This window comes from Apus apus, chromosome 2 (genome assembly GCF_020740795.1).
Source record: "Apus apus isolate bApuApu2 chromosome 2, bApuApu2.pri.cur, whole genome shotgun sequence".
Taxonomy (NCBI): domain Eukaryota; kingdom Metazoa; phylum Chordata; class Aves; order Apodiformes; family Apodidae; genus Apus; species Apus apus.
The window spans coordinates 111,909,485-111,931,139 of NC_067283.1; the positions used below are offsets into that span (position 1 = coordinate 111,909,485).

General features: G+C 41.0%; 2 protein-coding genes across 3 annotated transcripts in view; both read left to right on the forward strand.

The window, feature by feature from the left end:
• Positions 1–1,270: 1,270 nt before the first annotated feature.
• RNF138 (ring finger protein 138) lies at positions 1,271–11,776 on the forward strand. Of its 2 annotated transcripts, none has more exons than XM_051611764.1 (7): positions 1,271–1,441; positions 2,352–2,517; positions 4,053–4,168; positions 5,621–5,689; positions 6,164–6,269; positions 7,479–7,586; positions 8,982–11,776. In XM_051611764.1, the coding sequence occupies exons 1-7, from the start codon at positions 1,329–1,331 to the stop codon at positions 9,048–9,050; spliced, it is 747 nt and encodes a 248-aa protein (XP_051467724.1). In that variant the 5' UTR covers positions 1,271–1,328; the 3' UTR covers positions 9,051–11,776. The 2 variants fall into 2 exon arrangements, with proteins under 2 accessions (XP_051467724.1, XP_051467726.1); XM_051611766.1 differs by having other exon boundaries at positions 9,673–11,776.
• Positions 11,777–19,404: 7,628 nt separating this feature from the next.
• MEP1B (meprin A subunit beta) overlaps positions 19,405–21,655 on the forward strand; it is a 28,204-nt gene continuing 25,953 nt past the window's right edge. The window contains exons 1-2 of the mRNA XM_051610284.1: positions 19,405–19,424; positions 20,992–21,238. Coding sequence (XP_051466244.1) covers positions 19,405–19,424; positions 20,992–21,238 — 267 coding nt within the window. The remainder of the gene's footprint in view (positions 19,425–20,991; positions 21,239–21,655) is intronic.

Consider the following 21,655-nt stretch of genomic DNA (forward strand, 5'->3'; position numbering starts at 1 on the left):
GTGGTTGGGAGGGGCCACAGCTGGGACAGCTGACCCCAACTCTCCAAAGGGATATTCCATGCCATCTGACATCACGCTCAGCAATTAACCTAGGGGGAAGGGGGGGATGTTCGGAGTGACAGTGTTTGTCTTCCCAAGCCACTGTTACACACGAGGGAGCCACGCTTTACTGGAGATGGCTGAAACACCTGCCTGACCATGGGAAGTGGTGAATGAATTCCTTGTCTTGCTTTGTTTGCATGCATGGCTTTTGTTTCACATATTAAGCTGTCTTTATCTCAACCCATGAGTTTTCTCACCTTCATCCTTTCGATTCTCTCTCTCCCCAGTCCTACCGGGAAGGTGCGAGCAATTGGCTGCGTGGGGCTTAGTTGCCATCTGGGGTTAAACCACAACAGATCTCCTGGTACTTAGAGGCATTCAATGTTTGCCTTCATGTCGTCTAAATAAAAAAAGGAATTTAGGGCAGTCATTGGCTTCTGCTCTGCTGTTCCCACTTTTTCTTAGGAAGACGCTGTTATTTTTAGCTAACAGTAATCATGACAGAGCCCTGAGTAAGAAAACAGCGCCAGCATCCTCCACAGGATCACAACATGGTTCAGCCCTCATCCGCAAAGAGGGACCTGAGCTTCACCTTCTTTCCCGACCGCGAGACCCGTGTCTCCTCGGCCTGGCTGGGGGGCAGGAGCCGGGTCCCGGGGGCAGGAGCCGGGTCCCGGGGGCAGGAGCCGGGTCCCGGGGGCAGCCTGACGGGCGGGCCCCGGCGCCCGCGGAAGGGGAGGGGAGCGGCTGCGGCCGCCGGGAGGGCGAGAGGGGCGGAGCGGGGAAGCCTCCCGGGCAGGGCGGGGCGGGGCGGGGCGGAGCGGATGGCGGCCGCCCAGCCGTGTCACGGCAGCCCCGCCGGCCCGGAAGGCGATCGCCATGGAAACCCAGGCCCCGGTCCCGCCCCCGCCGGAGAGCGGCCCCGGGACGCGGTTGCCGCCGGGAGCTGCGGCGGGGCGGGCGGGCGGCAGCGGCCGGGGTGGCCTCCCTGCCCCCCGGGCAGCGGCGGGCGGAGCGCGGGGCGGGGGCGCTCCCCGGGCCGGGGAGGGCGGAGAGGCGGGCGGGGCGTGCGGCGCAGGCCGGGCCCGCTCCTCCTCCTCCTCCTCCTCCGCCGCCGCCGGGTCTGGCACCTCCTGCCAGGTGCCCACCCGCCATCTTCTGCTGGGCCCCCCCGGCTCCGCGCCCGCGTCCCGGGGCTGCCCCTGAGGGAGCGGAGCCCGGCGCGGCTCGGCTCGGGGCTTGCTGCTCGTCCCCGATCCCGGCGGCCGCGGCCCTGACGTGTTGCCATGGCCGAGGGAGGCGCGGCGGCAGCGGCGTGCTTCAGCGAGGATGATTTTTACTGCCCCGTCTGCCAGGAGGTGTTCAAAACGCCCGTGAGGACGGCGAACTGCCAGCACGTGTGGGTATTGCCCCCCTCGCAAGCCTTCTCCTCGCCCCTCCCCGCCCCTCTGCCCTCTCACGCCGCCCAGCCCCGCGCCCCAGCCCGCAGGCCGGCGCCGGGCCTGCAGCCGGGACGGGGCGGGGCGGGGCGCGGCCCCCGCAGCTCCGCACCCGCCGGGAGCCGGCGGCAGGGCTGGCGTGTGCGGGGCTGCCCCGGCCTCCCCGCGGTCTGCCGGGAAGCCGCCCCCGGGAGCCAGCCCCGGGTGCCCGGTCCGATGGGGGCCGAGTTCCGCAGCCGGTGAGAGAGCATCTTCCACATCTCACCTCACTCGCTTTTCTTAGCTTTCCAGTTTCCTGTGCGTTTTCCAGCGAGGACCGTAGCTCAGTTGTTCTCTCCTGTCACTTCGTCCGTTGTGTGTTCCTCAGAGGGGCGTTTGTTTACCAAGTAGTACTTTGTTAGAAGATCAAAACCGCTTTGGCAGTCGGTAACGAGGAGGGTCGCGGGGAGAACCGCGGAAGTTCGTGAAGTGAGGTCTTGTGGAAAGTTGCTCAGTGAAGCTTTGCAGTGTTTTTGCCTCTGCTTGGGGCAGTAAACAGGAGTTCATTTGACAAGGTTTTCCGGTATCACGTGCCTCCGGTACTATTTAATCTCTCATTATCGGTCAGTCTGGTGCACAGCTCAGGAATACTTCCTTGACAGCAAATACTGAGATCTCTACCTAAAGTGCAACGCCAAGTTCCACTGCTTTCTGTGTACTTCATAAATGCTGTTACTTCATTTTGCTTATATCTACTTCATGAAGAGTTTTATTCTGTAGACTGTTACTTTGGTATATCTTCCTGATAATCACCCAGCTCTCTTCAAGGACAAAGTGTCTTAACTTTCTTGGCTTTGCTGACCTATGTTTGTGGTTAACTTTTAAATTTAGGTTTTGCAGGAAGTGCTTCCTGACAGCTATCAGAGAAAGTGGAACACATTGTCCTCTCTGCCGGGGGAGCGTGACTAAAAAAGAAAGAACATATCCCAAAAGGGCTCTAGATGTTGAAAACAGTATGAAGAAAGCTTCTGGGGGCTGTAGATGCTGTGAGAAGCAGGTAGAGTAAAACTTTATAAAAAGTTTAATACATTTTTCTTATTTTTGACCAGACACACTTCTACTGTGTGTCATTCTTGTCTTGGAGATACAAAGCCTATAGCAGGTTGAACTTGCCTTTCTTTGTGTGGCTTGTGAATATGCTAGGCAGGCAGTGCCTGCTAGATACACTTAACAGATGTGATCTTGTATTGCCTATAAGGACTTTTTAAGTGTCGTGCAAGCTTTCCCCCAAAACAATGTGAAAACTGGATATAGCTATAAAACAATGTGAAAACTGGATATAGCTATAAAACTGCCAAAAGAAAAATTAGACAACTGAAAGTTGCAGATAATACGGAAAACCTCAGAAACTTTCACTGTGGAAATGAAAGTTCTTAGAGCTACTGCAAGATGTAATTTAAAACAAAAAAAGACAGGTTGATTACACTTGGCGTACATACAGTTGTCTGTAAATTCTCCCTGTCCCATCATCTGTTGTCCATTCCCATCATTCCCTCCATTCCCTTCATAAAGGGGTCATTATTTTCAGAACATTGGGTGAAATGTTCACCCCCACTGAAATAAAGAGTAATCTCTCTTCTGATATAAATGGATACAGGATTTCAGTCACACATTTTGTTTACATCAAATTGCATCAAATCCAGGTAGTTGTCTTCATGTTTATGTTTCGTTTGGGACTTAGTTCTACCAGTGTGAAGATTAGCACTTTCTGGAAGCTGAGCTGCTTGCTTTGTTCCACATGATTCATTAGGATGAAAATGTAGGAGAAAGAAACAATAACAAGTTGATAAACTGGAAGAAAGAACCAAACGGATCTCCAGAACAATGTTCATGGAATTTAAGCACAGGCACGTGAGATGTCATCTTGTTCAGCCTGTAAAGGTGTAAGCACTTTCTGACAGTGCTGTTGGACCTGAAATTCTGACTTTGGGCATGTCCAGCACAGCTGTCTCCTGATAAATCTAAGGAACTCATTGTCTTGCCTCCCATTTAAGCAGGACAGGTAGCCTTAAGTTGGTGTTCATTCACCTTTTTTTTTTTTTTTTCCCCTCAAAGAGAAAAGTTACATAGTCTCAGGACACGCCTAATGCAAAAACATTTTGCCCTGTGTAAAGTAACAGCAGGCCAGAGAAGACTGAAGGAGCAGTGTTGTTAATCTCCTTGTGGCCTTGCTCTGTTGTAGCTCATCAGTCATTGATCATGGATCTGGGCGGTGTAGTTCCTATGGCTCTGTTACAGTGAAATGGAGTTTACTCACATCTTTCACCCCTGAGAGAGCTCTCTTAGTTGCCTGTTTGTTGTGAGCTTGGGGCATGGGAACATTCTCCAGTCTCACAGAAGCTCTATGGAAAAAGGAAATGAAGATCTGTTGGGGAAGAAAGTGTTTATGCCGAGAGGGGAAACAGGAGTTCTGATTTCAGCTGCATATGATGTCTAAACTCCTGCATGCATTGCTTTCTGTTGGCAGAATATCTCTTCTTCTATCCCAGGATTATTTAGTATAATTTCAGTAACTTGGCATTTCATTTGCAGGTTAGATTTTCGTGGATGAGACAGCATTATAAAACATGTAAGAAGTATCAAGATGAATATGGTGTTTCTTCTATTATTCCAAATATACAGATTTCCCAAGATTCAACAGGGAACAGGTAATCAGGGTGCATCTTCCTCCTCCCTCTTTCCCCAAGGAAAATTATTTTTTTTTCCAGGGTATGCCTTCTTTTTGCAGTAATTATTGTCTGTGGTTTTGTGCTTCAAAAAATGACAGTTTTTGCAGGTCTTTACTATTTGCAAACAGAAGAAACCCTTTCTACGTGATGGTTTGGAATATCTTCTAGGGACTCTTCTAAAAAGCATGTAGTATTTGTAGCTTGCATTCCTTGCCTTGACAGCTTTTGAGCAGCTTACCTTGTAACAGTTTCCATAATATTTAGCCCCAGGGAAGTTTTCTTCTCTTTTTATTCCCCACCACCCTTTTCCTAAGTCTGTTTTGGTGGTTTCAAAACATTACTGTGCAAACGTTTTCTTTCTGATTTATTTTGAACTGATCTCTTATGAAACATATAAGGAACTCCAGTATGTTACACACCATAAAATACAAATGCCACTTACCACTTTTTTCAGGCAGTAAAAGCTAAACAACTTTCTCTTTCGAATGGTCTTACTGATATATTTCATTTGGTTTAGGATTTTTGCTTATTTTTGCATACCTTTTTTACATACTGGTTTCATAGGACTTTATTATATATAGCCTGTCTTTTATTTACTTTGGTTTGGCATTTATTTCGTATTTTTAGCAGTCTGAACTTCTCTGTATTTGGTTTTCAACCCATCAGTTTATTGAAAGCAGAAGTTAAAGCTGTTACCATAACTATTTGCAGCAAAGTTTCAGTGAAGTGTCTGGATATTGTTATATCGCTGTTTATTGTTTATGCCACAGTAGAATACCTGTGCTTAAAATAGTAAAGAAGTATACAAAAATGTATTGTGACCAGATTTGTGAATGTAAATATTAATGTTTTTAGGATGATCAGAATATCTAATCAGTTTTTTCTGGTTTAGCTAGAGGGGTACGTGTGGTAAAATTTACTTCCTAAAATGTTTTGTCACTCTTACTGTAGGTGACAGTTTATTTTGTGGACAGCATAAGAAAATTTTTCTTGCCATAGTCAAAAGTTGTAAATTATTTGTGTAAACACATGGCAATTAAATGCCTATTTACATAGTCCTAAGTAAAAAAAACTGAGGAAGTGCTACTTGTCTTACATTCACATAGTTCAGAATGCCTTTTAGCTGTAATCTCCAATACATTTCTTGTTGACTAAATGTCTGCTGTCTTGCATGCCACTTTCCTGTAAAGTTGTCTAGTATTCCACCAAGGGTCACCATGGTAACTAAATATTGAGACATACCTTGATTGAAAGGAAAAGTTGTGAGAGTTAAAATATGTGCCATTTTATGTTTTGCCTTGAAATTAATAGGATTTAATGGAGATATATCGATACATGTGGTTTTTTTTTTACCTGTTACTGTTAAATTTCTAAAACTAGTGGAGTAAAATGATCTCAATTTTCTTTTTTTTTTTTTCTCTTTACTTATAGTAGCAGGAGTGATACAATATCTGATAATGGCGAGATGGCTAATAATCAAATACTTCAAGGAGAAACAAGGTAAGCTGCTTATTTTTATGTACTTACTATTAAAGTAGATCCAGGCAATGATAGTGCAAGCTTCTACTAACTTGAAAAAAAACCCACCCACAAACACCTACAACAAATTGTATTAAAAAACCCTGTAGTTTCTTCTGCATTTGCATTTATACATTAGAATTTGGGTTTTTTTCAGTACTTTCCTGAAGGATTTGAACTAAAAGCTGCTACCAGTGAGTTAGAGGGTGCAATTGCAATTGGAACAAAAGAATTTTCTGAAGTCCAAGTCTCAGAGGAATGAATTTAGTTGTACAAATAATAAATGTGGTTTAAAATGGTAATTTGGAACTCTGTTAGGTTTACTGTTGTGTCATTGAGGATGGGAGTTTTGTTATCAAATTAGGGTAAATAATGACAAGATAAGAGATTAATTAAGCTTTCTGTAACACTACTTCTAAAACTCTTTTCTGTTTAATACTGTATTTCTGTTTACAGTGGACATCCTACCTTCAAATGCCCCCTGTGTCAGGAAGCCAATTTTACCAGACAGCGTTTGCTGGATCACTGTAATAACAGACATCTCTATCAGATAGTTCCTGTAGTAAGTAGAGTTGCTTATGTATGCTTCTTATGCTACTTTCATTATAATTATGTGAACAATTTTAAATGTGCAGTAGCTAGTCTATGTCTGTGAACATCACTGTGGTCTGAGAAAGATAAACTCAATGTAGTGCGTTTAACTTGAGGAGTGACTTTGATTTGAAAATGTTTCTTGTCCAGCTGCTTGTCAGTTCTAAGGCATTTCTGACTTTAGCAGTCTCATTTATTTTGATGTGAGACAAAATCAGTTTTTCACTTACCCTGACATTTATTTAGCAATTCAGAACTGTTTCTTTGAGCCCCATTTGCAACTATTGGTTCATGTGAAGCCTAGAGTTACTTGAAAAGTAATCTCAGGTAATTAAAAGGAACAAAGGAGAAAAATCTGTTTGGCTTTCTATTATTTTAATCTATATAGTCTGTTATTTTTTCTTTGGACTTACTTGGTCATCTTAATTGTATGAAAATTAGAGCTACAGAGATGGTTAGGAGACTGGAGCATCTCTCTTACGAGGAAGGACTGAGCAACCTGGGTCGACTGAGAGGGGATCTTATCAATGCTTGTAAATATCTAAAGGGTGGGTGTCAGGAGGATGGGGCCAGTCTCTTTTCAGAGGCACCCAGCAAGAGGATGAGGGGCAGTGGGCACCAATGGGAACACAGGAAGTTCCATCTGATCCTGGGGAAAAGCTTCTTTACTGTGAGGGATGATAGAGCACTGGAACAGGCTGCCCAGAGAGTTTGTGGAGTCTCCTTTGGAGATACTCACAACCCACTTGGATGTGATCTTGTGCAACCTGCTCTAGGTGAACCTGCTTTAGCAGGGTGGGTTCCTTCCAACCCCTAACATTCTGTGATTCTATGAAAATCCTCCCAAACAATAAGTAGGATGTAGTAATCACTTTCTTTTCTAAGTTTTAAATAACAGAAATTGACAAAGAAAGTGCCAGACAGGCATAGTTATCCTCCACTCCTAAGAGAAACACTAAGAAATTTGGCAAGTTGAAATGTAATTTTCAGATGTTGCATGATTGAGATAAAGAACACTTAGAGCTGTGACTTTACGTAAAGACCTCTGATGTATTTTGGTAGTGGATGAGTAATAGACTAGTTATTCCTGCAGAACCTGTCCTTAATGCATTCTCTATTACCAATAACTTTTTTTTTTTTTTTTTTATTCTCTCTCTTTCCCTTTCCCCTCCAAATTCAGATCTGTCCTATTTGTGTATCTCTTCCTTGGGCAGATGCTAACCAGGTTACTAGAAATCTTGTTAACCATCTAAATCTAAGACACCGGTTTGACTACGCAGAATTTGTGGTAAGCTTTTTCTTCTCTGGTGTGTAGGGGAATAAATAAATGGTAACTTCTTTCTCTAAATTAAAATGCCAAATAAAAAAATCTGTAACAAACTTGTTAGTGCTCTGGACATGATATGTTCCTGCTCAAAAGTAGACCTGTCTGTTCTTAAACTTGCTGTTACCCACATGAAGTGCTACTGGGAATAGGTGCTGTCGACAGTTAATTTCTGCTCCATACTGATAATTTAAGTCTAGCTTAGTGTTCTCAATCTGAACTATTTGTTCCTCCAGAAGAGTTTATTACTGCTGCTTCTGGGGAAAATAAAATAGATGCTATGTGTTCTGTTGGCATTTCTGACCTTTTGTGGTGGAAATAGCTAAATAATAATTTCCAGGACTCAAAGTGCAGCTTGACTAGCTGGTACTGCTGCTGTGACCTCTGACCTCTATGGGAGAGGGGTGCAATGTGAAAAAAGATGTCACTGAATCATTGTTCTGGTTGCCTTCTTTCAAGCTCACTTTGAGTAAATGGCCTTAGAGTACTTGCAGAGCTGCATATACAGGTGCAGTCAGTGGATGGATTGTAATTCAAGCCAACCAGTTGGGTTCTGCATGTGGGTTGAGAGAGTTTGTGTCGTAGATTCTGCAAAGTTTGACAGGCTTTGGGGCACACTGCTTGAGCTCTGTGTGGAACGAGCAGGGTGTTTGAGGCATAGGCAGCCTTAGTGGTTAAAGACAGCAAAGATGATGCATGTTTTTTGCGTTGAGTCTTCTGGGACAAAGGCATGAAGGGCAAGGAGATTGAAACAGGGGTTTAAGCTCTTTGACATGAGTACATCTTGCATGTTTGAGGATGTAAAACTGGTGACTGGAATTCTGATTTGGGGGAGCTGCCAGAATTTCACTAAAAAGGTGTATTACTGTGGCATATTAACAACTTAAAATAGAGTTCTTCAAAAGTAGCAGGGTTAGCTACCCATCTTTTGTGATGTATGTTTACTTCCTCATTTTAAGCAGCATATTCTCAACAACCTATGATTGCTGTTGTCTGAGGATCACATTCTGTTTTTATTAATGGCGGATGTTATGGCTGATTGGAAGCCCTGTTGTAAGAATTGCATTGACGCAGTCAGGTTTCCTGAGCTGGCTATTCTGTAGTGTAATTGAAGAAGATGAACCCTTCTGCTTAATGAGCCTTGTCCCACTCATCTGATTCTTTTCCTGTCTCATGTATCTCTTGGTTAAATAAAAGATAGTGAGCAACATAAACAATCATCTAGTGGATATTAAAGCTGAAGAGCCTTAATCTAGGTGCCAATTTCTATGTTAAAATGTGGAAAATTAATTATTAAACTAAGGTCTATGGTACATCTTGAGTATTTGTCCATTTTGATGATGTTTTCATTTTGTTTAGAATCTTCAGCTTGATGAAGAAGCCCAATATCAAAATGCAGTTCAAGAATCCTGTCATGTGAACTTTTAAAGTGTAGCCCTCCCCTCACCTTACTGATTATCTGGGAGAAAAATTACATTATATCTGTTGATGATCTGAAATCTATATTAATTAAAGTGGTATTTAGTAACCACTTTTCAGGTTTAACTTTTTTCCATGCTCATAAGGACTTTTCATGAATTACTTTGCTGAAGCTCAAAACTGACATCTTTACTGAGATCTGTCTCTGGAAGTAGGGACCATTTTGAAACTTCTTACTATTGTCTTAATGTTCTCTAATTTTTACTACTGTTAATTACATGGTTTCTTCTATTAGTGTCAGATATTTTAATTCATCAAAACCAACTTTGAAAGTATCTTTAGAAATATATGCAAAGATGCTCTGTTGCACTGTTAATTTCAGCTGTCATCTGCTAAGATATCGATGAGATTATAATTTTTTTTTCTCCTTCTACCCAAGGACAAAGTTTTATTTGATGCTGTGATTTTTTTACCTTTAGTATGTGAATGAAAATAACAACAACTTAAGAAATAAAAATACTTCTACTCTATAGATCAAAATGCAGAGCAGGTTGGTTTTTTTCACCTTCCATTAAGAAAGAATGATGCTGTTGCCTAGGAATAATTCCATCTATTTTTTCCCCTTTTGGAGCATAACTGAAATAGGACGCTTGCTTACTACAGTGCGGTGTGAGGAGTTTTCCCTGTACTCCCAGCTACTGAAGAAGATGGCATACTTCCTGAGCAATTCAAGATAACATGCAAAAGGCATACATTTTCAGTATATGACTGTGACCAGCTAGTTTTTTGTTTTGTTGGAGCTTTTAAATAACTTCTGTTGTTGCATTTGGAATTAAAGTTTTGGTCTGTCCTGTCTTTCATTGAAGGCTGTGTAACTGGAGAACTAACTGGCTTCAGACCTACCAACACTCAGAAATTAACTTGCTTATTTTGATAAGACTGTCTAAACTTGGACATCTCCTGCATCCAGATTCTTGAAAAAACAGTTGAGAAGAAAAACTTGCTCTAAAATAGTTACCAACATATTTTAAGAGTACCTTTTTTTAGGTTTCCACGTTCCCAGCAAGACTGTCATTAAAATCAGAGGAAACAGAGCAATAATACGATTTTGAATTTCAATGGAAAATCCATTTGTAAAGGAACTTTAAGGTATTTTGTTTAATTCTAATGGGGAGAAGCAGAAAGCAAGCTGCACAGCTTACGTTTAAGAGGTTTTAATACAGGCTGTTCCGAGCATCTACCTTTTAGGACTGACTCTTCATCCTGTGTCACCATTGCCCACTGTCAAACTGTTGTTCTTCATGGATATTGTATACATGGTGGAAAACATCCCCAGTAATTTTCTTAGTCTAGTTGGCAATTTATGTGTAATATCAGTTGTGCAGCCAAAGTATGATCTACTTCTTGTGCCCTGGCTCCTGTTTGCTCTCCAAATACAGGTTTTGATGGTTCTTTAAATACTGGGATATTTCATATGCCAAAACTGGTAAGGTTGACCTGCCTCATTCTGCAATGTAATAGGTTTCAGAACTGAATCTTAGTCCTAATATGTTGAGTGTTGGAACTAAAACACTATACAGTGTAAGCTGACATTCCTGTAATCTATTTTTAGAGTGTAAAATTTTACTAAAGGCATAGCTGGCTAAAATACAGAGAAAGCTGGCTATTTCAGAAATGTCTGAAGATTATTAGAGATTTTTCTAACAACTTAATGTATTACATTTTGTTACTGGCTTAATACAGTATTTTGACAGCAGGTCACGCTTTGATCTTCTACTCAAACTTACCTATTTGCTCCTCATGTTCTTGTCTGTGTATTCTCACCTGTGTGTCAGCTGAAGTGCTTGTGTGACCACATGCTGATTTGGAGAGGTTCACTGATCCAACTGAAAAGGAGATTGTTTGGATTTTTCACTCTCTTTTCATCTATAAAGCCAACTATGAAAGGAATTTCAAGGTATCCTGATGCTAAAGTTTTAGCTTTTAAAAATAAAAATGTATACCATGGGGATTTTTATTAGTGTATACGTTTCCTATTGAATGTGATAGGTATATGTAAGTTTAGTTAACTTTTTTAGATTCAATACAATATTTATATTATATGGCAATAAATGCCTACAACCAATACAGATTCAGAATGCCTCATGGACACTGGAACTGGTTATTTCTATTACTTGAACATATCTTAAGAGTTGCAAATGGAATTACTTCTATTTTAAAACTCTGGGAAACAAGTTTTTCTACAGCAATAATTAGTTGTCATGTAACACATAGTTGCTGTGCATTTTAGTAATATTTAAATGTTGGGAGACTTGAATGCACATTTTAAAGCAACAAATGTTTATAAATGCAATATAAAAAAGCTTGCAAAATGTTTCTCCTCTTTATTCGCATATGTTAAAATCTGTATTGGCAGGCACTGCCTTGGTTAAAATTTTATACTTTTAATATGAAGAGATTGCATCCAATACATTAACTAGGTAAGTTCTTAATGAAAATGAAACAATCTATTTAAATATGCTGCTGCTGGTCATGATCTTTCTCACTGAAGCTCAGACATACACAAAAAGCTGTGTATTTGTGATGGGTGATGCTTGTACTCGAAACACGCAATCTTTACCAGAAGATTGCTGTTTAACAATGTTTTCATGTTTGCGTTGCATTGTGTTTCAAAATGGTATGTTATGTTTGAATTGTACCTCCTATTTTTTCTCCTATTAAAGTATTTTATTTCCTGTTTGTCTCTTCGGTGCATAATAAAGATGATCAGTCCCCTTGCTGCTACTTCTTCCTTTCCAGATGCTTTCTAAACTTAAGTACATGGTCAGTTATGTGCCTTCAGACTTTGCATGATTAGAATGGCATGTATGCTGCTGGAACTGACAAGTTGTGGCTCATGATCCGTTCATGAGCTCACAAGTTACCTTAAATCACACCTTAAGGTTTTTCCATGAGCAGAAAAGATGAGAAGTTGAACAAAACTCATTCCTGCTTCTTTTCTGCCTCCGATGTTCATATGTTGCTGTTCTTTGCGATGTTACTAAAGAAATAACCTCCTAAAAGGAGAAAGAAGTATGAAAGAGTTGGGGCCAATAGCAAAAACTTGTTATTTAAGGGTAGATTTACTAAGAAGTGTTAATGTTTTTCTGAGGAAAGAACTGTTATTAAGTCTGGGCTTGCTGCATTATTGGACCACCAACATAGCATCTAGAAGATTTATCTTTCTGTCCTGTACAGCTGAGCTGAAAGCCACTTTGGTTATTTTTTGTGCTTTAATATTGTAAAGAGATATAGATGATAATACAATTATGAAATTGAGTTAATGTCTTATTTTGAATGGTAGAAATATTGCAAAAATATTACATTTATTTTTTATTAGTTTATTTTCTTTCCCCTTAGAATGTAGTTTTCTGAGCTGTAAATGGATTATTGTGTCTTCTAAATTTGATTATAAGCTCTCTGTTAGAGAGTATTTAATTTTCTTTTACCATAGTAATGCATATTTCATTATTTAGAGAGAATGCACTGAATGTGTTTAATTCTTCTTGGCAGTATGTTGATTATAAGATATGTGAACTCTGCAGAATCTTTCTTTCTCAAGGCTTCATTCCCAGGGAGAGAGGGGGACTAGTGCACCCAGGTCATCTTCTGACTGGTAGTCAGGGCTACAAGGTTTTCTGTATTTGGGAAACATTCCCGGGTCCCTCTTCTTAGATGTGACTTTTGAGTCCAGTGAGATTTGTACACAAGTGTTTGTGAGGACTCTGTATAAAAGACTACAGCTAGTGCATTTTTTATCTCCTTTGTTCCATGCTGAAACAGACACACTAATTCATAGATGCTCTGAAGAGATGTGCGTTTTGTTATGTCTTGTAAACATTGTGTCACTTGTGAAAAGACTGCAGAACCTGGCAGCCAAAGTTGTTTCATTGCAGGCAAGCAGAGCTACAAGAATATCTGACAAAAAAAAAATTTGGAGTTCTTTTAGAATTAGAGAAACTAGCAATGAAATGGCACAAACACTATATAGTCTATTTTCAGACAGTGTACATTTAAACTTGCTCTAGATACCAGATTTTATTTTGTGCCCTGTTGCAGGTGTGCTTGAAAACACATAGGAAACAACAATTGGGGCATCTACTATGAGAAGGATTTTCAGTGATGTTAAAATTGCCACTTCCCAGTGAATAACCAGACTCTTACTAGGGTCAAGGCATGTTTTTGTTTGTGTGTTTGTTTTTTTTTTTCCTCATTAATAAAGATATGTACTGTTTCTTAAACTGTAGGTCTGCCTTGGGAAGAAGCAGTTTTCACTGCTTTATTTCCCAGCCCTAGCCAGCCTTATTCTATCTGTAGCACTTTCTCTTGATGTTTTTATTTTTGTCTTTCCCCACAGTCATATATGTGTTTTGTGGACATGATCGGGAAAGCTGCTGCAGCAGAGGGGGTTGGACTTGATGATCTTCAGAGGTCCCTTCCAACCCCTATGATTCAATGAAAGAGCTAGAAAAGTAAATTTTACGTTTATTGCTCCACCACCCCCTAAGCTTTCAGGAAACTGGAGGGGCAGTCATCAATACCAAATGCATTCCATGGAAAGCACCTAATTCCATTTTAAATCTTTACCTTAAATAGTGTACATTTAGGATGCATTCCTGAGCTCCATGAAGCTGTAGGTCATTTCCCAGGGCTTGGTGGCAGAATACTGTTTTCATGAACTTGCTTAAGCTTATGAGGATGCTAAGTCACTGAGAAAAGTGTTCCTCACTGTATTACTTTGCAGTCTTTCTCTGATTGTATCTTTATGTCTCTTTTCCTCTGTAGGTATTTCCCGACAGCAATTCTCTATAAGTTTACCCCATCTGCTTCACTCCCACTTACCTTTCAATCTTCACTCCAACTTACCATCAACAACTAAATAGCTAAGATTATTTTATTGGCTACTAAGTATCATCTCATATTCTGTATGTTTTATAAACTCTGCTTGTGCCCTCAGTATCTTGGGGTTGATGTGAATAACTAAGAAACTTTGCACCAGTAACTTCCAGAGTTCACTTTCCATGTTTACTTCTATGGCTTCTATTTACTTCTCAGAATGTTTGCAGTTTGAAAGAATGTGAACATTTTCCCAGTCAGATTTATTTATTTTTAATTTAGGAGACCAGGATGATGATTAAAAACATCTCAAAACCTGCTCTTTAATAGTAATAGGCACTTGGTTCTTTTAGAAAGCCTTGCATTAGATTATCTGTTTTTGCAGCTATGGACAGAAGACAGTAAGAATATGGTGGCTTTTTTCTCCACAGTAATGATTGTGGCAGTAGTGTCACCGAAGGAGCGAGTTATGTGCCACCTCAGCTGTAAGACTGTTCGAACTTCAGTAGCTTCTCTTAGGACACTTTCTTCTTAATTCAAACCACAAGAGGGCACTGATTATTTTTGCATTGTCTCTATAGTATTTAAAGATGGTAATTCAGTAAGTAGTTGTACTCTGAGATGGTTTTAGATAGAAGATTTCTATCCAGGTGTTTCATAAAATGTCATAAATGTTTTAGGGGTTTAGAGAGTTACTGGGGTCATTCTGATCTACAGAAAGAGCATTTCTATCTTAAGTTAATACCTCAAACTTACAGATTTACTTGTGTACTTCATCATCTGTGGCAAGTAAGCTGTGTTTCCCCAGGGCTCCACTCTGGGAAGAACTGACTGCTCCTCAGTTCACAAGTAAGCATAAAAAGTAACATGTTTTTGCAGACTCCAGATACTGCTTAAGTCCCTTCCCGAAATACGTTCTTTGCAGTGCGCGTAGGGATCACACGGGGGCATCTGAGGACTGCTGCATTCTGTGCTAACGAGCCATAGGGCTGTTGCTGATTTTTGACTTGCTTTCTGAAACTGCAGAAGAGTCAACGACCTCGCCAATGACATTTCCCACCTGCTGCGGTGAGACGGTGTCTGGTGGGTAGGACAGGTGTGCTTCAATATCCCTTCGTATTACTTTGGTCTTTTAAGTTGTTCTCTGGCTGGACACAAAATAGTTTGGGTTTACTACAGGCCTCTGGAATGAAGAGATAAATTTGCCCAGCTAAGCTGATGATCCATCATCTAAGAGAGAACGAAATATCCCCTGAGTATGCTTCTACAGTGGCATGATAGTGGCCAGCTACAGCCACTGCAGTGGCCGCGTACAAGTCACAGCCTGTTTCACACTGTAGTCTGATGCATATTTATCCTAAAACAAGCTTGTGTAAAAGCACTAGATGTGATTCAGATTCAGGGGAAGAGGTGTAATCCTGTATGACTAATTATTTAATTTGTGAAATATTTTCTCACTCAAAAGAAAATGGTTGAAGTACATGTCTGAAGTGGCAGTGGGCAGTAGGGGGTGCACCGTTACACACCTCAGCTTCTGCTGTTTGCTTTTAACCTTGATTGTTAATTTGCCTGTAGCTAAGCAGTGTGAGGAAACTGAAGGTCTGTTTCATTTTCTTGATAGTTCTCAATCAAAGCAAACATATCTTGTTTGCTCCTCTGCAAGAAGATGGAACACTTGTATTTTATATATGTTGTAATTTTCACTTTCTCCCCTTATATTCCATATGACATCTGCCATGTTTCCCAACATTGGAGTTTCCTAACTTGAAGCACTTTGATGTTGAACTCAAAACATTATGGATCTGATTGAGTCTCTATAATATAGCAGGTTTTTTCTGACAGCCCTTATCCTCACTGGTGCATTTACCTCCTCAGCTAAGGAGATAGTATTATAGTGTCATTCCCATTTGTGAGATTAACTGAAAAAGTGAAACTAATCTGTGGAAGATAATGCAAGAAGTTGAGACAGGGCAAGGAACAAACCACTCAGAATAGTACACCATTTAAATATCTTCCTGCTCTTTAGCATTTGATCAATAAGCACTGCTAAGTGAGCTATGTAATGCTCTACATGCCAGCATTTTGCAAGATTATTTAATTAATTCATATCAGTTGCAGTTGACATTGAAAATAATGATCAGTCAGGTTCCACCCAAATATCAAGAAACAACTATGAATCACTGTTGTTCACTGAGCAATGTACTGATCACAACATTGTCAAAGCATCTGTGCTGAAATATGGGAGATTAACAAAACTGTTTAAATAGGAAACTACCTACCAGAAAGGCTAGGATATGTCTGTCTGTATTTGAATTGTTGTTATAGTTCTCTGTAGTTAGCTGACATTGCATTTTGAAATTAAGTTCCTTTGGCTTTTAAAAAGAGCTATTGCTTGCTCTCCTGCACTCTCCTGTTCCTGCACATGTTCCTCTGACTGCAGCAAGGCAATGGGATAAGCATTGCAGTGGTAGAATAATAAATTATTGTTACTATTGTTATTGTTATTAGTATTATTATTTTACCTGCGCTGTAGTAATGCTCACTGGCAATAGTGCTGCTGGGCAGGCACAAAAAGATAATGCCTGTCCAAGGGAACACACTCTCTGCTCTGTGGTGCTCCCCATCTGTCTGGTATTAGTGAACTCTGCAGGAGATCCAAGTGGTCACTGCAATAGATCTTCAGCAAGCTCCACACAGAGTTCTGGTGTCTTTTCATTGCTTCTACTAGCAGCATGGGAACATGTGGGTCTGTGGGGAAGGAAATGTAATTGACTGACAAAAGCTCAGATTTTGCAGGTGTCTCTTATAGCTGCTTAGGGCTCATTAGATAGCTTAGCACCCATAAAAGTTGTGAAATGTGTTCAAGGCAAAGAATTGCAAGAAAGGAAAAAGCAATCAACCAGCTAAAGACCTGCTCCTTCTGCTTTGTGTTAAATGTTTTTACTTTTCCTCCAATACAGAACTTGTAGTCAGGACATTGGTGAACTCTACCAAATCAAAATAGTAGAGGAAATAGCATCCTCAAGTTCCACAGGTCCCTGACCATATCAAAAAAAGGACATGTGTTACTTCTGGCTGTTATAAGCCCTGGTAACTGTAGAAGACATAATCTAAGACTGCCATTTTTCTTGTACATCTCAAAATCATAGAATATCAGGTTGGAAGGGACCTCAAGGATCATCTGGTCCAACCTTTCTCGCCAAAAGCACAGTCTAAACAAGATGGCCCAGTAGTACCCTGCAGGGTGCCTCTCCCTTCCAAAGTGTCCACTTCTCCACTCAGTTTGTTAAAATCTGCAGGCTTCATACAGTTGATCCCATAATCCAGATCACTCATGAAAGTATTAAACAGCGTTGGGCCCCAATATTGATCCCTGGGGTCCCTGCTTGTGACAGGTTGCCGGATGGAAAAGGTTCTATTTACCACCACTTTTTGGGTGTGGCCTGTCAGCCAGTTCCCCACCGCCTCAGCCACTTCACCAGGTTGTAGCACAGCAGTTTCTCTAGTAGGAGTCTGTGGGGAACTGTATTGAAAACCTTGGGAAATCCAGATAGACAACGTTCACCACTTGCTGTGCATAAACCAAGCAGGTTACTTTGTTGTAGGTGATTGGTTTTGTGGAAACCAGTTTGCCTCTGTTGAATCCATGCTCACTTTTCCCAATCATGTACTTCATTTGTCTTGTGAAAGCCCCCAGGAGGATTCGTTCAATGGCTTCCATAGGAACTGAGGTAAGACTGACGGGCCTGTAATTTCCTGCATCTTCCTTTAAACCCTCCTAGTAGGTGGAGGTGACATTAGCCTTCTTCCAGATTTCTGTTATGTCCCATAGTCTCCATGACTTCTCAAAGGTTATGGAGAGCAGCCTGACAATGATGTCGGCCAGGTCTCTGAAGACCCTCAGGTGGATATTGTCAAGGCCCATTGACTTGTAACGGTCAAGCTCCTGTAATAGTTCACGTGCCAACTCTTCCTTTACTGGTGATGTGCTGGTGTTTGCATCAACCTGGGTTTTTGTTCCCAAGGCCTGGGGCCCAACAGTGCTTGTAAAGGCAAAGGTGAAGAGAGCGTTGGGAACCTCTGCTTTTCCGTGTAGTTGGTGACTGAGCTCTCCTGTTTGACAGAGGGCAAATATTTTCCTTTGGTTTTTCCTTGTTGTTTATATATCTGCAGAACCCTTTCGTGTCGTTTTTTTTATATCTCTGGCAAATTTAAATTCAAGCTGAGCTTTTGCTTTTCTAGCTTTTTCTTTGTATGCCTGGCAATGCCCTTTCAGTTCTCAATGGGGATTTGTCCACTTTTCCATCTCTGGTACACTTCTCTTTTGATTTTGAGTGGACTCAAGCTTACCATCAAGCCAGAGGAGTCTCTTGCTCTGCCTACTTCCCTTACCTTTAAAGGGGATGGAACTCTTTTTGTGCTTCCATTAGAGTGCTCTTGAAAAACTCTCAGCACTCACTGGCTCCTTTATCCTCCATGGAATCTTCCAATGGAATCCCTCCCAACTGAGCTCTGAGCAAGCTGAAGCTTGCTCTTCTAAAATCTAAAACCTTTGTCTTAGTACTAACCCTCAGCATGCTCAGCAGAATCCCAAACTCCACAATATGGTGATCACTATGCCCAAGGCTGTCACTAACCGAGATGTTACAATGCAGGTTTTCTTTCTTTGTGAGCAGCAAGTCCAGCAGTGCCTTATGCCTGGATAGCACATCTAACATTTGTATGAGGAAGCCATCCTCTACACATTCCAGGAACTTGATGGATGACATGCGAGCTGCTATATTGTTCTTCCAATAAATGTCTGAATAGATGAAGTCACCCATAAGAAGCAGGTGCTGTTGACCCAAAGCTTGCCTAAGTGGCCCAAGTATTGCTTCATTGGCCTTATCATCCTGGTAGATGATGAGGTTGGTAGCAGATGCCTGCTGTTAGAATTCCCCTTAGAGATGATCCCTCTGATCTTGACCCAGAGTGATTAGATAAAGCTTCCACAATCACCATAGCTGACTATACATTCAAGGGTCTCCTTAATATAGAACACAACTCCTCTTCTTCCCTGCCTGTCTTTACAAAACAGCCTGTAGCCATCCATTGCAATCCTCCAGTCATGTGAGTTGTCCCACCATGTTTCAGTTATTCCCATGATATCCTGACTTTCGGTCTGGGTGCAGAGCTCCAGTTTTTCCTGTTTGTTCCTGAGGTTGCATGCACTGGCAGACAGACACTTGAGGTGGTTGATCTTCTGGTTCTCACCTTGGGAGGCATCTAAGGAACATATGTCACTTCTCTGGTTGGCCTGACTTCCCCAGTTGGTTGCAATGCTGTCAGCGTTGCCGCATTGGACTTCATCCCAGTTCAGGCTACTCATCAAAGAATGTCCCTTTGTCATAAAAGCCAAAACCCTCATGACAGCACCAGCCATGAAGCCCAAAGTTGATTTGCATCATACGTCTATTTCTGGATGAATCTCTTTCCCCTAACTGGTAAAATGACCCGCCATCTGTTCAGGTAAGTTGCACTATCCTTTATTAATTCATCTCTAGTAATACTCAGTTATTTCTTACTGTGTGCCTTGATCTTAGAAGTGTGATATGACTTAAAGCGTTTTTCTTTAAAGAAAAATGCAGAATCATGTAGCAAAGCCCTCAAGGAAAATAAGGTATAGGTGTATTGCCCGAACATAAAAAGTTAGTGATAAAGCAAGATGTTTGTCATTATAGAGAACATGGTCACAAAAGTAGATAAGCTCTGTAGAAAAAAAACCGCCATTATTAGATAGAAAAAACTTCCTTAAGACTGCCTGTCTACTTATTACTTTCTCCTCAATATGTATAAAAAAACCTATGTAGCTACTTCATGGGTGACACTGTAGTTTATGCCAAGAACTTCTGTCTTAAAAGTCCTGACATTCTGTTGTTCATATAATGTTTAATTTTCTATTGCATCTTGTTTTTTTATACCAGGTGACTGGTTGAGGTGTCAAAACCCTGAGTTTAATTAAACAAAAAGCAGTGTGAATTGGAGGAAAAATGTATAGAAACTGTATTTTACAATGCATGATTAGCATATAACTTATCTTCCTTCTTTGGTGTCAGAATTCCAACACCTTCTAGTGTTTTCTTTGTGTAACTCCTTAGCCAGTCCTGAGAGCACTGATGGTCATGTCGCAGGCGTTCGTCCATACAGCCATTCTTTAGGACAGGAAAATCAACCTCCTGTCTCCTGTTGTGAAGAGGCTGGGTGAGATCTCATTGTTGGCTGATGCATCTTAGAAGTGGGAATGTGGGAACAGATAACATATTGTCTTTATTATTTGCCTGGAAAAGGGACCAAAGAAGTACAAACCCAGGCTTTTAGACTTTCTTCCAACACCATGTAGTAAGGCCAAAAAATGTGCTATTTCTTTTGCGTTTATCATACTCCATTTCAAGAAAACACTTGTACTGTACTCAAGGAATAATGGATGCAGCTACATCTTTTGGTTTTGATCAGGAGTATATTTTTTAAGCAAGTATCATCATTGTTCCCACTTACCATGCTTTAGTCATAGAATCATAGAATCATAGAATCATAGAATCCTAGGGGTTGGAAGGGACCTCGAAAGATCATCCAGTCCAACCCCCCCTGCCAGAGCAGGGTCACCTAGAGCACATCACACAAGAACGCATCCAGGTGGGTTTTGAATGTCTCCAGTGAAGGAGACTCCACAACCTCCCTGGGCAGCCTGTTTCAGTGCTCTGTCACTCTTACAGTAAAAAATTTTTTTCTGATATTCACCTTGAACTTCCTGTGCTCCAATTTACACCCATTACCCCTTGTCCTATCACTGGTCTATATCACTAGTCCATATCACCAGTTTTGGAGTGTCCAAATTGAGTTCCTTTGGGTTTCAACAAAACCGGAATATGTTCTGCAGATCCCCACCTAACACAGACCAGTTGCCACCACTGACATCCAGTCTTCGGGATCAAATCACATCCAGTCAGAAATAAAACCTGTTGAGATGTGTACAACATAGGTGCCAGGTTCTTAGCACCACATTTCAAATTACTGACCCATTCCAATTGGTTTGAAGTACTTATTACTGTGGACATACCCAGTCTAACCTAGAGAACCTCCAAGAGGAGAACCACCATCGTCTCCCAGCAGCTGAAGATGACAGTGTGCAGAATTCAAGGATTGCTGAACTTGCAGAAGTAATCTTAACAAAAGAGCTTTTCAATCTTCCAAACATCACTAATCTGAGAACAATTTACACCACCATTATTGATGGGTTGAGAATGACAATACTTATTGTTACTGTTGTTAAAAAAGAATACATTGTAAGAACAACAATATCCACAACTGCTACTTCTCAACCGATCAGCTATGAAACAAGCTAGGATCTGAGTGACTAGAAATGGCTCTGGTATCCTCAATACTTAGGGTCAATCTGTTGTTTCTTATCAGCTCTGATATTGAAATAGTATGAAAAATATTATTTTAATATAGTCATTTGGGAGTCTGTATTGACAACACAAAATCTAAGTGCTGTTTTTAGTTTTTATGATGTTCTAGCCAGATAGTTCGACTGGGGAACTAAAACCAAGTGTTTGCCAAGTGTTACCATACAATTACTACAGGTACCTTCAGTTTAAGTGTAAGAGAAACCATGGCAATTTAAGCACTCTCTGAAAGCTAATAAGTAGAAAAGATGATTTAAGTTGGAATAAGCTAGAACTGCAAAGCGTAGCAGACAG